This window comes from Microtus pennsylvanicus, chromosome 10 (genome assembly GCF_037038515.1).
Source record: "Microtus pennsylvanicus isolate mMicPen1 chromosome 10, mMicPen1.hap1, whole genome shotgun sequence".
Taxonomy (NCBI): Eukaryota; Metazoa; Chordata; class Mammalia; order Rodentia; family Cricetidae; genus Microtus; species Microtus pennsylvanicus.
Genome location: NC_134588.1, coordinates 6,263,762 through 6,288,914, shown reverse-complemented (window position 1 = coordinate 6,288,914; position 25,153 = coordinate 6,263,762). Strand labels below are relative to the sequence as shown.

At 37.2% G+C, this 25,153-nt stretch overlaps 1 protein-coding gene across 6 annotated transcripts in view; it reads left to right on the top strand.

The window, feature by feature from the left end:
- Relch (RAB11 binding and LisH domain, coiled-coil and HEAT repeat containing) overlaps positions 1 to 25,153 on the top strand; it is an 85,102-nt gene that overhangs the window by 3,013 nt on the left and 56,936 nt on the right. For 5 of the 6 annotated variants that reach the window (XR_012912028.1, XM_075987644.1, XM_075987643.1 and 2 more), the window contains exons 2-8: positions 9,649 to 9,738; positions 18,326 to 18,397; positions 18,507 to 18,562; positions 18,658 to 18,771; positions 22,561 to 22,764; positions 22,868 to 22,959; positions 23,432 to 23,710. Coding sequence is in view for 5 of the 6 variants with exons in the window: in XM_075987644.1 (XP_075843759.1) it covers positions 9,649 to 9,738; positions 18,326 to 18,397; positions 18,507 to 18,562; positions 18,658 to 18,771; positions 22,561 to 22,764; positions 22,868 to 22,959; positions 23,432 to 23,710 (907 nt within the window). In the remaining variant the exon portion in view is untranslated. The remainder of the gene's footprint in view (positions 1 to 9,648; positions 9,739 to 18,325; positions 18,398 to 18,506; positions 18,563 to 18,657; positions 18,772 to 22,560; positions 22,765 to 22,867; positions 22,960 to 23,431; positions 23,711 to 25,153) is intronic. The other variant, XM_075987645.1, reaches the window with a different exon arrangement.

Below are 25,153 nucleotides of genomic sequence, written 5' to 3'. Positions count from 1 at the left end.
AGACCAGGCTGGTCTCAAACTCACAGAGATCCGCCTGCCTCTGCCTCCCGAGTGCTGGGATTAAAGGCGTGCACCACCACCTATCATTTCCAAAAGACAATTTTTTTACTAGTTTTCCCTGTAATGGCATAAATGAATGCAGACAGATTGTAAAAATATATACAGCTGGGGCTGGAGAGATGGCTCAGAGGTTAAGAGCAATTGCCTGCTCTTCCAAAGGTCCTGAGTTCAATTCCCAGCAACCACATGGTGGCTCACAACCATCTGTAATGGGGTCTGGTGCCCTCTTCTGGCCTGCAGGCATACACACAGACAGAATATTGTATACATAATAAATAAATAAACATTAAAAAATATATATACAACTTTAATGGGGAAATAGACTTATAGACCCACAGGTTCCTGCGGAGAACAGAACAGAAGGGGCTGCAGCTCACACTCACCAGATTTATATGTAAACATTAGCCCGAAGCGAGCACGCCCCCTAATGGGCTGGGCTTATCCCTACATCTCCCCAGCCTCTGGCTCTTTGGATCTTTCTTCCCCCTATTTTCCAATAGTCCCATGAGGCTTTGGGAGATAATTTGCATTTGTGGTAGAGCACTCTACTGAGGTTATCTAATGAGTTGTGAGTTTCTACTTCACTACCAGCCAGATCCAAGTACATTTATCAACTATTCTGAATCAAGTTATCACATGAGGCCAATTCAGCTTGTAAGATTGGTTTCAGCCAACAAGCTTAGCTGCATGATTGCATGTGATTTTTCTGGTGATAGAGCGTGGCTCAGCCTCAAGGAGAATAAAACGAAGTTGTAAGCATGGGTGTAATCTTCCAGATTGTCTCACCCATTGCAAAAGTACAAGTCAGATTGTTTTTGAAACCTGCTAGTCCTGTTGTGGAGGTGTAAGATTGTGCAAAGTATTGTCATCAAATGTTTATGTTATTTTTGCCATCTCTCAGCTCTGTGTTTGTGTGCTGCCTTAGTTCATACTTTCAGCTTGATTCTGAACCACCAACTTTACCCTTATTTTGTGGCTTGATGTCATCCTCTCTCTTTATTCTATTTTTGTTCCACTTTACTATTAGTAGTTACTGCTGTTAACACAGATTTACATTTCCTTGTACTGGGATACAAAGTGAAGTAAACAGTCCTGTGCACCATGTAGGAAAGACTATCAGAGAAAAAGTATGAACTGGAGCCGGTGTTGGTGCGCATGCCTTAATCCTAGCACTCAGGAGGCAGAAGAAAACAGATCTCCAAGTTCAAGGCCCGCCTAGTATACAAAGTGAGTTCAAGGACAGCCAGGATTACACAGAGAAACCCTGTCTCAAACAAAACAAAACAAAACGAAATGAAATGAAATAGGATATAGTAGAAAGGCAAGGAATATAAACATCATAGTTAAGGGAACATGTCACAAATAAAACGGCACTTGTGGAACTTACAAGAAGAGATGGAGAAGTGCAGAGGCTATGAAAGCCTCAATGCAAGGTAATTAAAATTAATCTTTTCCTTTGCTTATTTTTATTTAATGTGTATTTGTGTGTACCCACAAGCAGAGGCCAGAGAACAACTATGCAGAGTTAGTTTTCTTTATAGCTGGGCAACTAATAATGAGGCAACAACATCAAATGTACATATAAATAAAGCTACTTTTACTTGTGATTTATAGAGCCACTCTGCATATCTTATATTCAGCATGTATATAATAGATTTAGTTCTCAGCCTTGATAAAGTTAAGAACAGGTTTGCTCTTTTTACAACTATGGTGCCTCATTAGTTGCCCAGCTATAAAGTGAATTATTAAGAAGTTACACAGGAGACATGCTGGTCTATGAAGAAACACTTTGTGGCTACAGCATTGTGTATTAGCATGTACTTACTCTGTGGTATTTTGTTTTGTTTTTGGATAGATTCTCTAATCATGTTTTGAGAAGAAGTCCTGGGTTCAAATGATTACCCTACCTCAGTTTCCCAAGTAGGTAGAATGGCAAGTGTATATCATATATCACATCTGGTTGCATTCTTTTTTAGCAAAAGAGGTTAATTTTTCCAAAATTTCCCTCAAGTATTAGACCATTTGGAATATAATAGACTCTTGCTTGCCCAAAAAAAGAACTGTCTGGTTAATAGCCCTGATTCTGTGTTGCACAGTCCAGAAGCCATGTTAGTAACAGGACTCCTACAGAAATTGCTTAAAATTTGCTTTTAAAATTTTGTGGCTAAATCCAAAAAAACCATACCTTGGACCTACAATATAGACTACTAGTCTTCAAATCCAAAATACTTTTGCTTACAAACTCTGTTACAGTTTAATCAGAATTAGCATTACTTTTTTCCATAAATAACTATTTTAATTCAAGATGGAATAAATTTTAATGAATTGGAATATTTTTAATTAATTTTATGTATATGGGTGTTTTGCCTGCATGGATGTCTGGGCATCACATGTGTGCATGATTCCTCACAGAAGTCAGAAGCCATCAGATCTCCAAGAATGGAGTTGCAGGCAGTTGTAAACCACCATGTGGAAATCAAATCTAAGTCCTCTGCAGAAGCAAGAAATACTCTTAACCACTGAGCCATCTCTTCAGTGCTAATATTTTTCTTCTATGACATTATAATCATTATTTTTTAAGATACCACAGCAATTTTTTCCTATTATAAAATGTAAAATTATTGGCTTGTAACTATAAAAAATATAGGGACTAGATTTATAACTTTGTGCTAAGACAGTTGCCAAGCGAGCATGCGTGAAGCTCTAGGTTTGACTCCAGCACTATTCATCCCCCCAAAAAAGGGGGGGAAAAAGGAACTTTTTTAAGGCAAGTAGTATTCACTTTGTAGATAAGGCTGCCTAAAATTCAACTATATGACTACGTCTGTCTCTCAGTGCTTAAATTAAAAGTGTAAACTGCCACTTCCCAGCAAGAGTATATTTTTCAGTGGCTATAATCATACCAAGTTAAAAATCAAATTTTGTTTGCCTTCCTCAAAGTTCTTCCCTGTTATATAGATAAGTTCTTTAAAACTTAAAAAGAATAATACTACCAGTATAACAGAAGAATAATGATTGTATCATGACTAAAAAGGTTCTAGTCTAGACATTAATGTATATCTAAAAATATTAGGAAGAAAAAGATGAGTGCTTAACATAAAATATGTTTACCTGAGGCTGGGATGTTAGAACCTATGCCAATAATCTGAACGTTCTTAAGATGGAGACTGGAGTTTAAGGCTGGCCCGGGCTACATAGGGAGACCCTGTCTCAAACCAAAAAAAAGTTATGTGAAATCAACAGTCAACATAATTCTATTATTCCTTTAAAATCAGGTGTGAAACATAATTCTGGCGTCATAACACCAGAATATTTCTTGGTAAAGATCCTCCTTGTGGTCACGCATGCACAGGTTGGAGACATCAGAATTGTGGATAAGGACCTATTTGTTACTTTTCCTATTGCTGTGATAAAATACCCTGACCGAAAAACAACTTAAAGAAGGAAGGGTTTATTTCAACTTACAGTTTTCGGGTTCATCATAGTGGCAGGAGCCTGCGGCAGCTGGTCACATTATTCAGGAAACAAAAGGAGGTGGATGCTCATGGTTAGCTCACTTTCTCCTTTTTATACAACCCAGGATCCTAGCCCAGAGAATGGTGCCACTCATAGTGGATGAATCTTCCATCTTCATTTAATCTCATCATGATAATCCTATGCAGACGCTTACAGACGCTGGTCTCCCAGGTGATTCTAGGGCCTGTCCAGCGGCTAATTAAGTTGCACGTCGCGAGCAGTATATTTTTCCCTGGATTTTTTTTAACGTGTATTGAGTGTTCATTAGAAGTCAATATTTTAAAATGAGATTTCTACCTTTTGATCTAAAACTTAGTAAGATTTATAAATCTGAGTAAAGAGTATAGTTTGATGGGTTTTTTGTTATTGAAAATATTTTTCATGAAATGTATTTTGATGTTTTTCACCCTCTCCCAATTCCTCCTGGGCCCTTCCCACCTTCCTACATACCCAACTTTATGTTTTCTCTCTCTAAAATATATATAGAAAAACAATTACACAATACACATACACCCCAAAATATACAAGTCAAAAACCAGAAAATATAAAACAAAGTATTCCGTTGAGCTCATTTTGTGTTGCTCAACTACTCTGGACACAGGGCTTACCATGAAGTCTGGGCAATATGCCCAGTGAGACTCTATTGAAGGAAACTAATTTTTACTTTGCAGGTGGTTATCAATTGCAGATAGAGTCTTGGTTAGATGTCGTACCTTACGTTCATGCCACCCTCTCAATGTCTGAACCTGTGCAGACTTTGGGAATGCTAACTTCCTCTCTGTGAGTTGGGATGTGCATCAATCCGGTTTTGTCTGGAAGACAGTTTCCTTGGAGGCTTCCATCACCTCTAGCTCTTGTATGTCTTTCCATCTTCTTCTGCATAAGTTCCTGAGCCTTAAAAGAAGAGGTTTGATGAAGGCATCCCATTTATGACTGGGTAGTCCAGAGACTCACTGCATATTTTCCAGTTGTAGATCTCTGCGTTAGTACCAATCTACATCAAGAAGCTTCTTTGGTGATAGACACTGCTCTGTAGGTAGGTATAACCGAATGTCGTTAGAAGTCATTTTATTGCTGTGTTCTTTTAATAGAATAATATAGTAAGTTTTCCCCCAGTCCCATAGACTCTTGATAACTTCAGTATTTTCAGGCATGGGTTCCTTCTCATAGAGTGGGTCTTAAATTCAATCAGAAAAAAAACAGCCTGGCATTGGCATAAAAACAGATAGGAGAACCAATGGAACCAAATAGAAGACCCGGATATTAATCCACACACCTTCAAACACCTTATTTTTGACAAAGAAGCAAAAAATATCAAATGGAAAAAAGAAAGCATCAAATGGTGCTGGCATAACTGGATATCAACAAGTAGAAGAATGAAAATAGATCCATATCTATCACCATGCACAAAACTCAAGTCCAAATGGATCAAAGACCTCAACATAAAGTCAGCCACAGTGAACCTTATAGAAGAGAAAGTGGGAAATACACTGAATGCATTGGCACAGGAGACCACTTCCTAAATATAACCCCAGCAGCACAGACACTGAGAGAAACAATTAATAAATGGGATCTCTTGAAATTGAAAAGCTTCTGTAAAGCAAAGGACATGATCAACAAGACAAAACGACAGCCTATAGAATGGGAAAAGATAATCACTAACCCCACATCAGACAGAGGTCTGATCTCTAAAATATACAAAGAACTCAAGAAATTGGTCATCAAAAGAACAAATATTCAAATTAAAAAAATGGAGTACAGACCTAAGCAGAATCTAAACAGAGGAATCGAAAATGGCTGAAAGACACTTAAGGAAATGTTCAACATCCTTAATCATCAGAGAAATGCAAATCAAAGCAACTCTGAGATTTCATCTTATACCTGTAAGAATGGCCAAGATCAAAAACACTGATGACAACTTATGCTGGAGAGGTTGTGGGTTAAAGAAAACGCTCCTGCATTGCAGTGGGAATGCAAGCTGGTACAGCCCCTTTGGATGTCAGTGTGGCGATTTCTCAGAAAATTAGAAAACAACCTTCATCAAGACCCAGTAATACCACTTTGAGGTATATATCCAGAGGATGCTCAATCGTGCCACAAAGACATGTGCTCAGCTATGTTCTTAGCAGCATTGTTTGTCATAGTCAGAACCTGAAAACAACCTAAATGCCCTTTGACTGAAGAATGGATAAGGAAAATGTACATTTACACAGTGGAGTACTACACAGCAGAAAAAAAAACTACATCTTGAATTTTGCAGGCCAATGGATGGAGCTAGAAAACATTGTGAGTGATGTAACCCAGACACAGAAAGACAATTATCACATGTACTCACTCATAAGTGGTTTTTAAACATAAAGCAAAGGAAAACAGCCCACAAATCACAATCCCAGAGAATTTAGATAACAATGAGGACCCTAAGAGAGACATACGTAGATCTAATCTACAAGGGAAGTAGAAAAAGACAAGATCTCCTGAGTAAATTGGGAGCATGGGGACCTTGTAAAAGGGTTGAAGGGGAGGGGCGAGGTAGGAAGGGTAGCAGAGAAAAATGTAGAGCTCAATAAAAAATTTTAAAAAATTAAAAAAATTCAATCAGATAATAATTGGCTACTCTCAAAATAATTGTGCTACTGTTATGCCAGTATATCGGCAGGCAGTTTGCTACTGTAAGTTATAATGCTCATGGCTGGGTAATATTGATGATTACTTTTCTCCTGTGGTACTACCTAGAGTGCCGTTCAATACCACGTGTACTAGGAAGAAACTTCTAGTTAGTCAATGGATTGACTTTTCTGTGTTCAATGAGATATGTTTTTATCAATAGGGTTTTTAGCAATAGGCCCTTATCATTTAGTGTGGAATCGTCTAGTGTTTGGATGTTTCCATGGAGCGACTTTGGCCAATAATTCAACAATATGTAACTCCTTGCTGGCCCTGAAGGTTTTACCTGCTGGCTATGTAATGTCTGCTTGAGGCTTGTTTCCCTATTATTTGGTGATTGCATTTAGATTTCTTTCGTGTGTGTGTGTGTGTGTGTGTGTGTGTGTGTGTGTGTGTGTGTGGCAGTAGGTTTCCACCATGTTTTTCACGTGCTCTTTAGTATTAATTATCTCTCCCTGTTTTCGCACTTTACCCTCCTTTTTCAGAACCCTCCCTATTTAATCTTCCTAGTCTGTCTTCCCTTTTGTCTCTCCAGAATAGCACATTCCATTTCTCTTTCTTTAGGAGATCATAGTCACTTACTGGGTACTCAACTTCTCTGTTCATTTGGATTGTATCACACATATTAAAAGCTAGCATCTACATATAAAAGAAAATATGCAATCTTTGCCTTTTTGGGTCTGGGCTACCACACTCAGGATGATTTTTTTTCCAGCCCCATCCATTTACTTATGAATTTCATTTTTCTTTTTTTAAAAAATATATTTATTTATTTATTATGTATACAATATTCTGTCTGTGTGTATGCCTGTAGGCCAGAAGAGGGCACCCGACCCCATTACAGATGGTTGTGAGCCACCATGTGGTTGCTGGGAATTGAACTCAGGACCTTTGGAAGAGCAGGCAATGCTCTTAACCTCTGAGCCATCTCTCCAGCCCGGAATTTCATTTTTCTTAACAACTGAATAGCGTTCCATTGTGAAATGTACCACATTTTCACTATCCATTCATCTGGACATCTAGGCTCTTTCCAATATCTGACGCTTCTGAATAGAACAGCAGTGAACATGGATGAGCAGGTGTCTCAGTAGTATATGCCCAAGAGTGGTATAGCTGATGGTGAGGTCGATCTGTTCCAGACTCCCTGAGGAACTGACACGCTGATTTACATTATTGCTGTAGCAGTTTGCAGTCCCTCCAGCAATGCATAAGTGTTTCCCTTTTCCTTCATCCTTGCCAGCACATGCTCTCATTTGTTTTACTGATCTTGATCATTCTGACTGAGGTAAGAGGAAATTTCAAAGTTGTTTGTTTGTTTGTTTTTTCCACAATAGCCAAAGATGGTGATTTTTCGTTTTGCTTTATCTTTTGAGAACTCTCTGCTTATTTCTATGCTCCATTTGTAATTGGGTTGTTTTCTTGATGCCCAGGTTTTTGTTGTTGTTTTGATTCTTTATATATTATAGATGCAGACTCTGATCAGTTTTGACAATGAATGCCTCTTTAGTGGCCCATGCTCCTACATCTTATATGTGAATGGGCTGTTTCTCTGTCAGATTTTATTACTTTTGTTCTTTTGGTTTTCAGCAATTTGATTATGATATTCCTCTGGTTCTGTACTCTATCCTCTGGTGTTCCCTTAACGTTTTGAATCTGTATCTGCTCAACCTCCTGTTTTATTTGTTGCCTCCATTTCTATGTTTCTTAGACATTTTGTTATTGGTCTATGGAAATTATTTTGTTAATTTTCATCTTAGTCACCTTTCATTGTTCTTCAAGTAGAAAACTTTGTTTCTCCCTCCCCCACATTTGTCTATATAACTGCGCATACGTGCCCAGAAGTCATAGGCCACTTGCAGAAATTGGTTCCTTCCTCACTATCTGGAGTGCACGGACTGACCACGGGTCATAGATTCACAGCAAGTGCTTTGCACACTGAGTCCATCTCACTGCCCCTGTAATTATTATTAATTCATTTCTCTGTCATGTTTATTCTGCTATACTCTGCATTGAACTTTTGGTATGAAGCATTTAGTTTTCAGGTCTACTGATGTTTCTAGAATTTTTATTTTTTTCTATATTCTGTATTTTCTGCTAGGATTTTCTATCCTCTTGTTTTTTGTTATTTTCTATTATTCTGCTAAAACATCATGACCAAGACAACTTGTATAAGGAAGGGTTTATTCTAGGCTCAAGGTTCCAGACAAATAGTGTCCATCTCCACTGGGGATGGAAAGTGAGGCAGCAGGCAAGCAGGCATGGCAGCACAGTAGCGGAGTGCTCACATCTTACACAGCAAACAGGAAGCAGAGAGAAGCTCCCTGCAAATGGTACATGGCCTCTGAAACCCAAAGCCTATGTCCAGTGGAACACTAGCTTCACAAGGTAACACCTCCTAAGCCCCCTAAACACCAGCAATTGGGGACAAGTATTCAAATGCCTGAGACTAGCTCAAACCACCACGCTTTGATTCACTAAACATAATTTTAGTCAATCTTTGTGCTCTGATTGCCGCATATGGCAAAAGGGATTGATCCCTTTTGCTCGTATTTTCTCTTGGTGCTGGATGACATCTTGCTGTTCTTGTGTGTCAAGTCATTTTGGACTGTCTGATAAGCAGTGTATTGGATAGATTGTGGAGACTGGCTTTGGCCTGTTTCTTCTGTTTTCAGTCAGCAGTTATCCATCTACAAAGTCTTCCAGGTGCAGTTCAAATAACTGTCTTTGCAGAGGTGCTTCCTGTCTGTTTGGAATGTTTGGGTGCTTGGCTGATTCTGGTTATATTACCTGTAATATGTTTTGTGTATACTTTGTTCATAAGTGGGCCATTTGGGTAACATGATTATCTAAAGTGGTTAGATTATTTTTGAGCATTTTTAATCTTTTTGTTTGGTTGGTTGATTAGTAGAATTTCTAGAATTTACAGTTTTATTAAATGATGGAGGAAGGTCATTGGTTAAGTAATAAAGAAACTGCTTGCCCTCATAGGTTAAAACATAGGTGGGAGGAGTAAACAGAACAGAATGCTGGGAGGAAGAGGAAGTGAGCTCATAGGCCATGCTCCCCTCTCCTGGGCAGACTCGATAGCTCTGCTCTGTGAGGCAGACGCAATGAACTCCGACCCAGGATGGACGTAGGCTAGAATCTTCCTGGTAAGTGCACCTTGGGGTGCTACACACATTATTAGAAATCGGCTAGTCCAGGTGCGAGAGTTAGCCTAGAAGAGGCTAGATATAATGGGCCAAGCAGTGTTTAAAAGAATACAATTTGTGTGTTGTTATTTTGGATGGAGCTGGGTGGCGGAATGCAACCCGCAGCTCTTACAACAATTAAATGACAATACTTGAATTATAATCCCTTATTTTACAACTAAGTAAAAAACTGTTATGTTACTTTTCTCTTTTATAGATCGAGCTGGGAGCATTAGTACTCTTGATTCTTTAGACTTTGCAAGATACTCCGATGATGGTAACAGAGAAACAGATGAAAGAGTGGCAGGTGAGTAAGACTGGAAAGATAGGTTTGGATTCTTTGATTTTTTTTTTTTTCAGAAATAATAAAATGGCTTGAGGAACTATCTTTCTCCAACCGCATGGTATGTTAATATAAGTACTTATTATACAAAGTTAAGTACTGATTTCTTATTTAAGTTGGAAGTATGCCAGTTTGCTGTTCCAGTGGTGTCAGAAGTTTTACAATATATAAACCTACAATTTGCTGGATTTTCCTTATAGCAAACTAGTTAACAGCTCTTATAAAGCAGGCTTATATTATCGGTTGCATAGTTCAACCTTATTCCCTTGATACTCCAAGCTAAGACCAACATTCACATATATCTATCAGTATAACTGTGCATTTTTCAAAGCTGGTTGAAATAGCTCTGTTCTGATTGTTAATTTGAACTTTGCCTTGAGTTCTGCGAATGTTCCATAGCTCTCAAAGTTGTTCCCAGAAATTCCTGATTTTCCTGTGAGGCCTGGTACAAATGGGTCTTTCAGGACCATACCACTGTAATATGATAACATCTTGTCTATTTGCTTAGTTATTCAGACCAGTCTCCTCCCTTCCTATCCCCACCCTCTTCCTCTCCTGTCCTTCCAGATAGATATCAAGATATCAATCACCACTGGATCCGTAGAGTTTCTGAGGACCAACTTGTCCTCATATACTGTATTCTGTCAGTATCTTTTGATGCCAGTGAGAATTTCCACAGAATCTACCCTGGAATTTGCCAGTGTGGAAGCTGTGACTCCTTGGGTGCAAGTATCTGGTTCTTCACGATAACGACTTCCTGGGATTGAAGTCATTTAGTGTTATAGAACTGCTTCCTTAAGACTTTGGCCAAGAGTAAGACATAAAAAGGAAGAACTAAGCTCCAGTGGGATATAGGCATTCCTGAAACTGGAGGGCCATACGGGACAAACAGCAGTGAGGGCAGAGTGAGTCTCGATCTACACCTATTAGTAAAGGATTTTTCTTGCACATACTGAGACAGGTTTGTTAAAGCCTACACAGTGCTGACCTACTGTAGTCACTATAATAAAAATAAACAATTCTTGTAGTATACTCGCTTGCTCCACTGTAAACACCAAGTGTTTACTGTTTCATTGAAGCATCACCACCTACCCACAAGAAACTAAGGCTCTGGGAGAAAATGTACCAGACTTGAGTAGTGAAACAAGGATTCAAATCCAGATAGCCTAGCAACAGAACCCACAATTAACTGACCCATATGCTCCCTGTTAATGTGAAGGATTACCTTTGACCTAATTAAAAATTCCATTCCAATATATGGTTTCCATTCTTTGCTCAAGACTAGAGATTTGATATTTAAAACTCATGGTATTATGTAAGTTGGTGGGTGGATAATCAATTTTAATTCAACTAAAGCTAAGAGGGCTCAAAATTATAAATAATAGTAATATCAATTTAATGAAAATGTCACTGTAAAAATTTACTGTGACCTATATTTTATAACTGTTTTGTTGTGAGCATAAAATTTAGCAACAGTCTTCAAAACATCAAAATCTAGCACTTGGCAAGCTGAGGCAGGAGACTTGCCCCAGGTGTGAGTCTAGCATAGGTTGCATAGTGAGATTCCAACCAAAGAAAAGAATAAGGTAAAAAAAACTACAAGTCACATCTGTAACATCTAAAAATAGCAAATCAAATGGAAAGTTAATTGAATAAACTCAGGATTGGTTTATCCTATTGTATCATTTGTAAAGTAGCATTGTTGTATAATTGCATGTTAAATATTATATAGTAAATATTAAATATTTTTATTGAGCTATACATTTTTCTCTGATAAATATGAAATATTTTATATTGTATAGTAAATATATGGTAGCTTTGTTGTTACTGTTTTTGAGATAGGTTGGTTCTCATGTATCCTAGGATAGTCTGGAACTCATTATGTACCTGGGTATGATCTTAAACTTCTGACCCTCCCTACTTCCACCTCCCAAGTGCTGGGATTACAGCTGTATGCCACCACTACTGTGTTGTTGTACTGGGGATCAAATACAGGGTTGTTTTTTTTAATGTGTATAGTTACGTGTTAAAAAATAACTCTTCCCCAAAGCTACAGAGAAATCCCAACGGAAAAACAAAACAAAACAAAAAAAAAAAAAAAACCTCTTACCAACAAGTTGCCCATATAATTGTGTTCTTTAATTTCTGTTTGAAGGTAGATTCCATTAGACTGAAGAGTTAATCATTATTTAAGTCACAGAAAGCATTGTTAAGAAACAGGCTCTGAGCCATTCCATCTGCCATTGTATCAGAAGAGCCAGAGAAAGTTCCAGATAGAGCAGTGTACCTCATCCTCTACACCTTTGCACAACAAACGGTAGAATGTGGGACTGAAGAGTTGGCTCCGCAGTTTAGAGCACTGGCTGTACTTTCAGAGAATCCAGGTTCACTTCCCACCTTCTACTTTAGGGCTCACACTGATCTGTAGCTCCAGTTCCCGTGGCTCCAGCGCCCTCTTCTGGCCTCTACAGGCACCACCAATTATACCATGGTGCATAAACATTTCAACAGGCAAAACAAAAAAAAATTTTTTTGAAAAATAATGTTTTGAATGTGGATGTTTTGATGTTACATTTTTAATCCAAACAGTATATCTTACCTGTAACTTTAGGGAGCCAGTCATTTTCTTGTTACTATACTGTGCTGGTGGGTGATGAACAAGGTCTTCATCTTCCTTAGAGGAAGGACATGTTATTCTAGAAAACAGCTTTCAGTATGTATGGGACCAGATGTGTATGTACATGTGAGACTTTTAAGAATATAATCACATTTTCTAAAGATTGCAATTCTTTGCTAATCATTTGTAGTAATTTAAAAGTGAATCAGAAGACATGTCTACCTGTCCCCCCACGCCTCCCACCCTCCAGTGATTGGATCTAGGACCTCATTCACGTACTTTCCCACTGAACCCTATCCCCAGGCTTAGGTGTTTATAGAAAATATTTACCTAATATTGTTAACAGTCCTGCAAAATAAGTAATGAAATCTTTATTGTATAAAGTAGTAAAATGATACTTCAGAGATTTGCCACTAACAGGAACACAAAAGAGTTTAATTTCCAAAGTCCACATTGTCTTTTAGAATAAACTGTACCTCTGAAAAAAGTGTATTTTTTATAGATACCAAAATTGAATCTTTCCCAAATAAAATTATTCTTACATGGTCACTTTTTTTTCAAACAGGTAAATATTTGAAACTTTTTATTGTTGACAATTTTTCAATGAAGTATACATTTTCACATAAAATTAATGTAAGTTCTAGCAGATGTCAAAGCAAATGATCTTAATTCTTATTTCATTAATAAATGGCTGAAGTTTTCTTAAAGATATGATGGATTTGTGATATTCAAATTGCTGTTGTTTACCTTATTATGCATTTTGAACATAGAAGTGTGAAGTAGTTTCTACCCTGTTTTGTTGTAAGATTGTTTTGGAATCAACAACTAAGGTTTTGATTGCTTTAGAACTATGGTCAACCTGTAATGTTCTTGCCTTGCAACCATGAGGAGCTGAGTTTTAACCCCAGTACTCATCACACACACACACACACACACACACACACACCAGAAGGGAGGGAGGAAAAGTTATATATAGTGTCATGCACCTGTAATCACTGTGCTGAGGATCTGTTCCTGGGACTCTCTGGCCAGCCCACCCAGCCTACTTGGAGCGTTCCAGGCCAGTGAGGTACTCTATCAGAGAACAGGATGGCTCACACCCAAGAAAGAACATGGGCATTTGTGCTCTGCCCTCATGTACACAACTATAAGAGCTTGCTTCACAAGATCCATCTTTTACCATCAGAGTTTCTGATTTTGCACTTGTAGCACAGCCTGCTAGAGTGTAACGTCTGTATTCACACACTGATGAAATCTAAAGGGACGCAGAGCTGCTCTCTGATGTGAAGGAAAAGACCCTCCTGGATGCTGGAAAGAAGAGTTACTGCTGGTCAACTCAGCACATAGTAGTTGACTCTTAACTCTGTATTCCAAGTATTTATGCTGTTCTCTTCTAAGGTGACTCAGATCTTGCCTGTGGAGGTCCCAGCCCCTGTCCCGAGTAACAAACACTTAGTAGCACCATGGTCTTGTTTCTTGGGTAATGGCCGAGACAATGCCTGTATTCCACTGGCTCAGTAGCCTCTCTGTTTTGCTGAGATAAATCTGTGTGAATAGGTTGGCTTCAACTTTAAGATCTTCCTGCCTCAACCTCCTGAATGCTGGGATTACAAGCATGTACTGCCATATCTAGCCTGGAATTTTTTTTCTTTTCTTTTTCTTTCCTTGAGATATGGAGACTCTCAGTAGGTAGCCCTGGCTGTCCTGGAACTCACTCTATAAACTAGGCTGGCCTCAAACTCACAGAGATTCACCTGACTCTGCCCCCCAAAGCATGTGTCACCATGCCTGGCTAGGAATTTTTTTTAAATCTAATTTCTCTTATTTTGTGTATCTTCTCCCATGGGGTTTGTTTGTTTGTTTGTTTGTTTTTGCAAGTTGTGTGTGTTCTTTCCTATTAGCAGAACTTTTGGAATTTATTTTCTTATACTGAACCTTATATGAACCTTATAATTTGGTATCATTTAAAATTGGATTGGTATTCCAACAAGGATAGATAAAGCATTCTGAAAATAGATTTATCTGCAATTTGTTACTGTAGAATTCAGGTAGGATTTGAAACAGGTAAAAACTATTGTGCTGGGTGGCTCAGTTAATATAAAGGCAGTGGTCATTAAATTTTTGTGGAACATGGATAGGTAAATTTAGAAGGATGAGATTTTCTGCAGATTGTTTCTGTCTTTGATACTTGAGCATCGTAATATTAGCATATATAATAATGCATAATGTCACAGAAGTCTGACATTTGGGCTGTTATAGAGATGGTTGAGATGATTGCTAGTTACTAAAGGATTTAAATCAGTATGATTTGGACATTACTTGACGGGAGGATGAAGACCACATGTAAGTGATGAGTAGTCTCCAAACTCTCCTTAGTTGACTTGGAGGTATCATTAATGGGGGGAGATGACTCAGGGCACACCAGGTGTGAGAAGAAAGAATGACGCAGTTTAGTTAGGATCAGATGCAAAACTTAGGAGATATCCAGGTGGGCATATCTAAGAAATAAGAAAGTAAGATTGTGTCTGGTGAAAGGGTTTCAAGAGAGTGATCATAAAGAATGTCACAAGAATGGGTAAACAAGAATAGGTAAAATGAGAAAGGGCCCAAGGGTGATAATGAGAGAAGCCAACTCTGAGACAAGTGATAGAGGAACCTGAACAGAAAGAATAATAATAGGAAGGGCTTTTTCCTTCTTTTAAAGGACTGGGAGAAAGGGCTGCTTTTCCAGCCTCTTGGAGAAATACAGAAACAGAAGTGCCTATGGACTATAGACTCTAAATTTTGTTCTGATGTACTTAATCACTACGTCATGTTTAATGGTACAATTTGCTTTTTAAGCCCAGAATAGGCAGGAAATTCCATAAACCCAGTAGAGTGATAATGTTACTAGATTTTTATTACTTTTACATCAGAGTTTATACAGGATTTTAGCACATGGGAGGCAGAGCCAGGAGGATATTATGAGTTCGAGGCCAACCTGGTCTACAAAGCAAGTTCCAGGACAGCCAGGGCTACACAGAGAAACCTGTCTGAAAAACAAAACAAAAAATGAACAAATTTTTATTCTAATTTATATTCTTACTCTCCTAAACCACTCATAGAACACTAAAGTGTGAAGAGCTGAGAAATGTTATTTCTGGTAACATTATAATAAGGGGGACAAGAAATTCAGAAAACTCACCTGAAAGAAGACAAATACACATCTTCAAAGAAAAGAGAGGCAAAGTCCTGATTCTGACCTATTGGTTTGAGCAAAAAATATATTTCCAGTCTCATGTCAACATGAAGTAGTTTGAAAAACAATACTGCATTGGGACCTATGGTAATTTAAAATTGTTTATACTGACTTAAATGTCTCAGTAAAATTGTAATATAGTGTTAATATACACGCATGTTTGTAGTTACTACATTTAATCTCACTAAGATAACCTTAATTTGGATTGGGCATGTAGAATGAGCAGATTGGTTATTGGTTCTTATATAAACACACATACCCTCATACACTTTCAGGAAGCATTCTGATTTTAAGAACTGCTTATAGCTTGTTCCTGAGCATGTCTTCTACAGGGTAATTCAGTTTGCTCTTCAATCTGCTGTTTGAGGAGACAGATTCATATGTGTATAAATATTGTGTGGCTTTAAGAATCTTAGCAGTAGAAGGTAGAATAAAAGAATAATGAGGGTAATATTTAAATATTTTGTATACATGTATGAAATTGCCAGAGAATCAATTTTAAGAAGAAAATCTTGTAAAATTCTCCTAAATCTGTATTGCTTGGTTATATTCTACTTTTATAGAGATGTGCTACAGCTTCGAGCATACAGCTCTGTCTTGTAGAGTCTATGTTGTATACTCAGAAACATGCAGCAGAGTGATTCATTTTCGAAGGCTGTCTTTTCAAAGCATTGCTGTCTCTAATGACATTTGGCAATATGTATTTAGATGTTTGTAAAATCAATTCTTGCCGTCTGACATGGGTTTTTCTGGCTTTCTGTGCCTAATCATTTTTTGTTTTGTTCCTGGTCACCAGTTTAATTTGAGTATTTCCCATTTTGTGTTTTTACCAGTCCCCCCCCCCCGCCTTTTTTTCCTCTCCTTCCCCGACTTTCTGTCATTCTGGTGTAGGGCATTTCTGATCTGCAATTGTTCTGTAGTATATTTTGAACAATTTTAAGTGCTATTGAAAGCGTAATACGTATACTTTTTCCTTATACATAGTCTAGTTAGGTGCTTTTTTCAAAATTTCATAGAATTTTGAAAACATTTTAAATGAGCAAATTTCTACATAAGTCTATTCTGCAATATAAATAATCTGAATTTAGCATAACTCCTAAGGAGTTTCTCAAAAGTGTGGTTTAGGGGGAAAGTCTTCGCTTTGCTGCACAGCGTGGTTGCAGATCGGCTTTGCTGACTACCTACGGCACCTAGTGACCCAGTGCCCTCCTAGTGCTTCCGTTGCTACTGCCGTTCAACTCTGTGCATCAAAATCAATGGCCGTCATAGCTGTGATTCAACTACATCTTGAGTTCTTACTGAACACATGCAAACTGAGTGAATCCTATTTTTTCCATGTATTTTTATAGCTTTCTTATATCCAATGCCATTTCATCTTTTTGTCTACCAGTAAATTAGGGCAAAGCTGCATTTCTTAAGATGCAAATTAACTTGTCTAGTTTTTCTTCAAGACAGTAGTTACCATTTGTGACAAAAGTCAATTACTTTTTCCAGAGTTTTAATTAACAGAAGTAACCTTTTCCCTCAAATTTAAGCTTGCTATTTTATAAACACAATATCTATAAATTTAAGAAAATTTCACAGTTAAGATACATGCAATTCAATTTTGCTTAAGACAAATAATGTTCAAAGTTTAATAAGAGGCGTTCCCAGCATCGGTGTTATCCCATAATCAGACTATATGATAGTAGGAGAAATCTTTGAATTTTATTAATCCCTCTTAACAAAAAATAAACTATTTGAAGACTTATAAAATCCTTTTAAATTCTTCCCAATTTTATTTAGTACCCTTAGATAATTATATACAACTATTTTAGATATGTTTGGCATATATCTAATCATTTTCTTTAGAATTAACTCATTTCTATTCCTTAATGTTAAATTTGAACTAAATATAAACCTTTAGGTCTTTTTTCACTTTTTGTAGACAGGGTTTCTCTGTGCAGTCCTCGCTGTCCTGGGACCTCTCTTTGTAAGCCATGCTGGCCTCGAACTCATAGAGATCCACTTGCCTCTGTCTCCTGAGTGCTAAAGCATACACCACCACCACCCAACCTTTCAGGTCTTTTTTTTATGTGTGTCTTTAACCTATCTGCTTGTTTCTAGAAAACATGTTTCCTTATAGGAAAATGTATACACACACAGCACTTGTTGCACACTGAAACTATACCCTTCAACTTAACAAAAGGTTTAACCATTAGTGTTTCTACAGTCACAGCATTCGGAACATTACATTTCAAAGTAACTTAAAAGTCGGAGGGGGGGTTGTTTTGTTTTGTTTTTATAAGGATATTTGCTTATTTTTCATGTAATTTTTAGCTAACCTCCCCCCCAAATTATGTTAACCAAAAACATTTCATTACATTTTCTTACCCAGATTGACTACAACAAGTACCAAGATTATCAAATTTTTAACTACCTAAATAAAAGTAGGCCACAGACTATATTTTCAATAGCTATTCCTTGTCAGACAGCTAGAACACACACCCCTAACTCTGCTAAAAGAAAGCGATCACCAGTTTGCTTGCTAATCAACTCTGCTGCATGCGTTCACAAGTTTCATAAAGATTGCATGCTTTCTGTTTTCAATACAAATTGTGTTTTTTTCATACCCATCTTTGCTTTTTATTTTTTTATTTTTGTTTCCCTTTTCTTGGTTGGATGCCTGTGTGTGTTTAATCCAAATCCCTGTCCAGTCCTGGAGTTTGAACTACGGAAAGCCAAGGAGACCATTCAGGCCCTCCGAGCCAACCTAACAAAGGCTGCAGGTGGTGTACATAAAACTTTTTGAGCCTTTTCCCACTTTTACAATGTAGAAGTAGCTGGACTGTTTTTATGTGTAAAATAGTAAAACATTATCTTATTTTATCCCACCAGAACATGAAGTTCCTTTGCAGGAACGAAAAAATTACAAATCAAGTCCTGAAATTCAGGTGGGTGAATGACAGCACCAGTTATCTTCCGTGTAGCCCAGGCGTCAGGGAGCAAGGCTCACATTTTCCCATCTCTCTTTTATTCTTGCTTCCAGGAGCCAATCAAACCTCTTGAAAAGCGAGCTCTCAACTTCCTAGTCAATGAGTTTTTGTTGAAGAATAACTACAAGCTTACGTCAATAACCTTTTCAGATGAAAATGATGATCAGGTAAAGTTACTGTTCAGTAATGTCTGCTTTTAATTTACTTTGTTTCTTTGCTTGATTTTTAGAAGTGGGTAATTTCAGGTACGACTCCATTTAGTATTTCATTGGCTCACGGATCTTTTCTGTTTTGTAAGTCTTCTAAATAAAGACTTGTCTTTCTTTCCAGGTAGCGTTTTACAGCCTGCGATTAACAGTATGGCCCTTCATATCTGTGTGCATTTGTAAAGTATTCTTTTTAAAACTGTGTGTTTACTTGGTCCTATAAATCAATGTAGCTTAGAAATTGAGTTTGACTATAAAATTTTTTGAGTAGCACTGTATTTCATATATTCAATAGCACAGTTAGAAAATGTTTTGAATGACCATATATGATGTGTATATGTGTGTGTGTGATTGGTTCTCTGAATGCGACTTTGCAGAAGTAAATGGCAGAGGTTTTATTATGAGGGAAACAGAAGGCTGTAGTTTTTATCTTTGTTCATTCATCTACTTTATGGTGCTCAGCAGACACTCGACCTCTGAAGCGGCACCCTTCCCCCAGAGGCCATCTTTTTAAATGAAGGTTATTCTTTGGATTCATAAAATCTACTGTGGATATTTTTACAGGAATAGAAGTTCTCTAAAGGACATAGCAGTTTATTCCTCAGTTATCCTCACGTGTTTGGCAAGACTTAAATGTAATACAACTAATTGTGTATGATGTAATAGGACATTTTCTGAGAATGTTAGCGACTGCTCAGTTATATCACCAGGGTGAAATTCATCGGCATAAAATATACTTTCAAAGACTTAATAAAGTGGTATAATTTTAGTGATGTCATTCATATTTGAAGTCTGTCATTGTATTTGATGCAGTATGTGGCTTATGGTTATAAATATTTATTCACCACATGACAGGTAGCTTTACTGAACTTATTCTATGTAAAAGACATTAAATATTTACCAAACATGAATACTGTGGTTATAGTTTAAGTCAATCATGTCTTTTTCTCATTAACTTAACAGTGAATAGTAAATATTTAAAATGTGAGAAATGTTGAAAGGGGAAGAAGGATAAGCAGAGAGGACAGGTCAAACAGTATGATGGTCTCTGTAAGTCTCAACTGGTACTTTTAATTGCAGACAATTGGTCCTCCACTCAGTTAAGAATCAGAAAGTATCAAGAGATATCAACAGTACTTCCTCAGTAATTGACAAATAAAGAGCTTAGGATATAGAAGGTCTGTGTTTCTTCATTGACTTATTTGACATTAATTAAAATGGAAGTGGCTAGGAACTAGTGTAGCCTAAGCAACTTTGATAAAGAACAAAGAGGACCTGAATCAAGATAATCACAAGGTATCCTGTTGTTATATAGACAAGTAGGCCAAGGAGCCGATTCCAGTAGAAGCTAGACGGAGGGAGACATGCACATGGGCAGTTAATTTCTCACAAGTGCAGTTACTACCATATAGACCGGCAGTCATTTTACAAGTGGTAGTATAACATCATGGTGTCCATGCACCTTCTAAGTGTGAATGAAACCACGTTCCATACCATATGTGAAATTTAATTCAAAGTGAATCATAGAGTTTAATATGAACCTATAAGACTTAAGGCTTATACCGGTAAATGTAAGAGGGGTGAACCATTACAGTTTTGAAAGATAAGGTTTCTTAGGTATGATACCAAAATCATGGTGCTTTTTAGATGTACTGTCAACAAAACAATTTTTCTATTTTTTAAAAAGCATGTTTTGCTGGTGAGATTGATCAGCAGATAAAGACTTTGCCACACAGGCCTGGCAACCTAAGTTTGATCCTCAGAACTCATGTAAAAAGGGACGGAGAGAATCGACTCCTTTGACCTCCATACTTGCGCCATGGCATGCATGCCCAGACACACTCATTATGGACACATAATAATAATTATTTATAATAATAATAATAATAGTAAAATAACAAATTATTCTTAAAGCTATTCTTGGGACTGAAGGGGTAGCTCAGCAATTAAGAGCTTTTTGTTCTTACAGAGTTCATATCCACCTGTAAAGCCAACTCCTACTCTGGCCTCTGTGGGCACACACAGATGTGGCTTACCTTGGCAAAGATATATAAAGAAATTAAAAAAAAAAATTTAAACCACTGTTGAGTAAACAGGCAAACCATAGACTGGGTGAAAATATTCAAAACCCAACAAAGGATCTGTTAGAACGCTATAAACTCTTTAATAAGAATAGCAGAATTTTTTAAAAACACAGGCAAAAGAATTATATACATGCTTCACCAAAAACAGGTATCTAGATAGAAAAGAGCTTGTGAAAGATACTCAGCTCCTTTGCCCTCAAAGATGAACTTACAGTGCATTGAGATGCCACACCTTTAGGACGGCCATGGCTGAAGACTCAATAGGCTAGACCTGAGTTAGGCAGATTGCAATAAAGTGATGTGTGGAATATTCATTTCATAATTTATGTAAGCTAAAAATGATTTATTTTTGGTAAGCCAGCACCGCGAGGCCTTTAAAAATATTTAGTCAATTCTTTTAAAAGTCCTAAGAGGTAATGAATATTATACCCATTTCATGGGTGGTCCTTTTAACCTAAATTAACTTGGCAACAATAAGAAGAGACTAAGGATGTTGAATTTAAGTCTTGTTTTCTCCAAATCCCCAATATTAGTGCTCACATCAACTTCTTATTTAGTTTTGAATTTTAATTATTTCATTATTTAAGAAAGCCATCAAAGAATTAAAGTGCCATGTTTAGCGTATTAACATTACTATGCTGAAGTTTTTCAGAGAGTCTCATAAACAAATTATAAGAAGGTAACAATTTAATTTTAAGACAAGACAGGATGGTAAGAAAGGATATGTATCTGTGATTTATTACTATGTAATATCATACATCCCATCCAAAAATCTTTGCCATGGAATATTCAAGATGCTGAACCTTTTTGTGGTTTTATGAAGTTGAATTATTCTGAATTAAAGGGAATTTTTCAAAACACAACACATTTTCAGGTAGCTATTTGGATTCTTTAAATTTCCAGAAGCAATTCAAGTTAGACTTAAGCGGCCGTGGTAAGATCAGCAGTTTAAGCTCATTATTAATTCATTAGAGTCTGTGGGATGACAGAAGAGCATTGCCGTCAGTCAGTTTGCTTGTAACTTGTAATTTTGTTGGTGAACCAAGTACTTAGACGTTCTTGCTCCAGTGCTCGTAATCACACTCAGTACTTCATCCAAAGTGCAACATCTTATCATCTAACACAACTAAACAGAAAGCGTAAGATTGTTAGAATAATAATTGTGTAGTGAAAGAGTACCTAGAATATACTCTTTGATTTGATTTGAATTGATTTTTGAGACCTGGTCTCACTATGTAGCCCTAGTCAACCTGGGGACTCAATGTACAGGTTGGCCTCAGACTCACAGAGATCCATGTGCCTCTGCCTCCCTGGTGCTGGAATTAAAGGTGTGCACCATCTTGCCCAATGCATTTAGACATTATGATGCAATATTATCTTTGGTTTTCCAGAGTAGCAATATTTGATTCAAAATACAAGACATAATTACCTTAAAGAGTTTTTTTAATTACATCTGCACAGTGTGTGAGTTCATGCATGCATGTGTGCACATGCCTGTATGTGAGGTCAGGGAACAACTTTCTGGAGGTGGTCTTCTGCTTCTACCATGTGGGTGCCAGGAATTGAAGTCAAGTCATCAAAACTGGCCAGCAAGTGCCCTTACCCAGTAAGCTCTCACTCCAACTTCTCCAATCTTTTTTAATGTTTTTGTTTTGTTTTTTATTAGGATTTTGAATTATGGGATGATGTAGGATTAAACATTCCCAAACCCCCAGACTTGTTACAGCTTTACCGAGATTTTGGAAATCACCAGGTGACTGGGAAAGATCTTGTGGATGTGGCCAGTGGAGTAGATGAAGATGAATTAGAGGCTCTTACACCAATTTTAGGCAACGTCCCTCCAACACTTGACACTTCCCAGCCTATAGAGGTGAGAGATACCAATTAAATACTCATGTTCACAAAAATTATTTATGTAAAAATCTTACTGTGAGATCTTGAGTTTCTGCTTTTTTTTCTGCTTTGATTTTTAGAACTCCTTGCTAGTACAGAAATTAGAAGATAAAATTAGTTTATTAAATAATGAAAAATGGTCACTGATGGAGCAAATCAGAAGGCTTGAAAGGTTAGTACTTGAAAGGTTTGTTATTTCTAAAAGTCTGGCAAACATAGTAGCGTGAAGCAGGCTTCAATAGTATCTTATAGTTTGTCTTACACTTAAGAAGTTAGATATTTCAACTTCACCTGTGTCTTGTCAGTTTCAGTAAACTAACTCCACATTAGTGGTTTCATACTGAACCATTCATTATTTCATTTACTTCTTACACTAAGTTGGGTTTGATGGGATGGTCTCTGTGTTTCAAAGGGAGAGTTCTCAAGACCAGGCTTTAGGGCCGTTGTTTCTCCTCCTGCCTGACAGTTTGCAGCTACACGTTTAGGACTATGAAGCACCAATGGCTATTAAGGAAGAGTGTGGTCACTCAGGAAGTAATTGCCTTTTAATACGTTCTGTTTATATTAACCCCTTTTCTGGGAGTGAATATTGTTGTCAAAGCTTTCAAAACTGAAATTGCTCTCCGGGAATTTTCTTTCTTCAGTGAGATGGACATCCTCAAAACTGAGCACTTTACCACCCCAGCAGTTGGTGATTCTGTTCAGCCTTCCCACAGAGATTCTGAAGACAGTAGACGGAGCCCAGTTGTAAATAATTCAGACCAGGATAAAAACAAGGATGGTCATCTTGAAACACTAGGTGGACCTGATTCCTCTATTCCTAAAGAGAAGTCCACAGGTTCTTTCCCCAAGAAGGAAAGAGAAGAAATGCCACTTTCTTCTGTACCAAGTAAAACTGTGGTCCACTTCGATCAGCCCAATAGGTTAGTGTGACACCATACTTTGAAATGTGCCTTTGATTCTTTGTGCTTGTAGGGCTGGAAAACCTCCAGTTCATATTTGAATGCCTTTTGCAGAGTTACCAATTCATACATTTGGAATGACTTAGCTCATACGCAGAATACATGTCACAAGATGGGACAAATAATTATTAAATTATGTCAACGATAAGAAGAACATAAATTGACAAAGTCTGTCTTCACTAAGTTCTTACGGCCATAAGTAACCTCTAATAGATAATATGTAAATAATATAATAAATAATAAGTAGCTCTACGCTCTTGGCCTTTCCCTCTATGACTCTTACCTTCCTTGTGTTATCACACTCAGAGGTTAGTGCTTCATAGTTGCCTGTGCAATATGAAATCGTTTTGTTTCTGTATCTTTACTAAAGGATGTCATTAATATTCTCTTAATTCATTTAATTTTTACTGGGTTGCAGTATTTAAATTTAGGAAGTAAAAAAATAGGTAAACCATGATTACTGTCCTGTGTGCTCAGACTATCTAGTAGTAAGAACAAAGTATAAATTTTCAATATTTTCAGTTGTAACTTTAAAAAAACCATACTTTTAAGATGGAAGTATTTACTGTTTTTTTATTTCATGTGTTTGTGCTTGGTGTATACTTACTCATCTAATCTTACAGTGTACTTTCGGCTATAGTACTCTTCTTATTGGAAACAAGCACAGTATCCCCAACACTAGGATAAAATTCTTACAGCATGGCTAATTTGCTTTAGACTTACAGGTCCTCTTTATTACTGAGAAGTACTGGATTTGTTTGTGTGAGAAAATTTCCATTTATGAACCACAACCTTCTGTGCTTATTAGATATAATTGTTATCTTTGTATATATGAAGCTCACAGAATTGGAATAAGGTGTGCAATCCTTAAAGTGTGTTTGTTCTAATGTGGATGATATAAAATATGGAAATGTATGTTGCAGTGCTCAGTAGTAGGAACACTTATAAAGTCCTCCCAGATAAGAGCATCTGTATAGTTCTTTTATACTCCAAAGGTAGATGCGGTTATATTAACTCAATACCTGTATGCCAGGCAGTGCTACTAAGAATATTCTGGTGGCTGAGACACTGTACTCCTTTCATACACAAATGTTATGGTATGAAAGAGAGAGAGTGTGTGTGTATGTGAAGCAATTAAACTAAAGTATGAAAAATAAGACAATGAATGGGTCTTGCTTTGGGAACACATAATCAAAGCACCCAGCCTAGTTATCAAGCAGAAAGGTTTCCCTGAAGAAATGTCATCTAATCTAAGACTAAAGCTAAGTGAGAGTTGACTAGGTAAAGAAATCAGAGGCTGGGTGGGTAAAGAACATTGAGAATGAAAACGCAAGGAAGAGATTTACTAAAAGGTGGAGGGAGGGTTCATTGGATTTGAAGTGAAGAGAAAGGAATGAATCCACT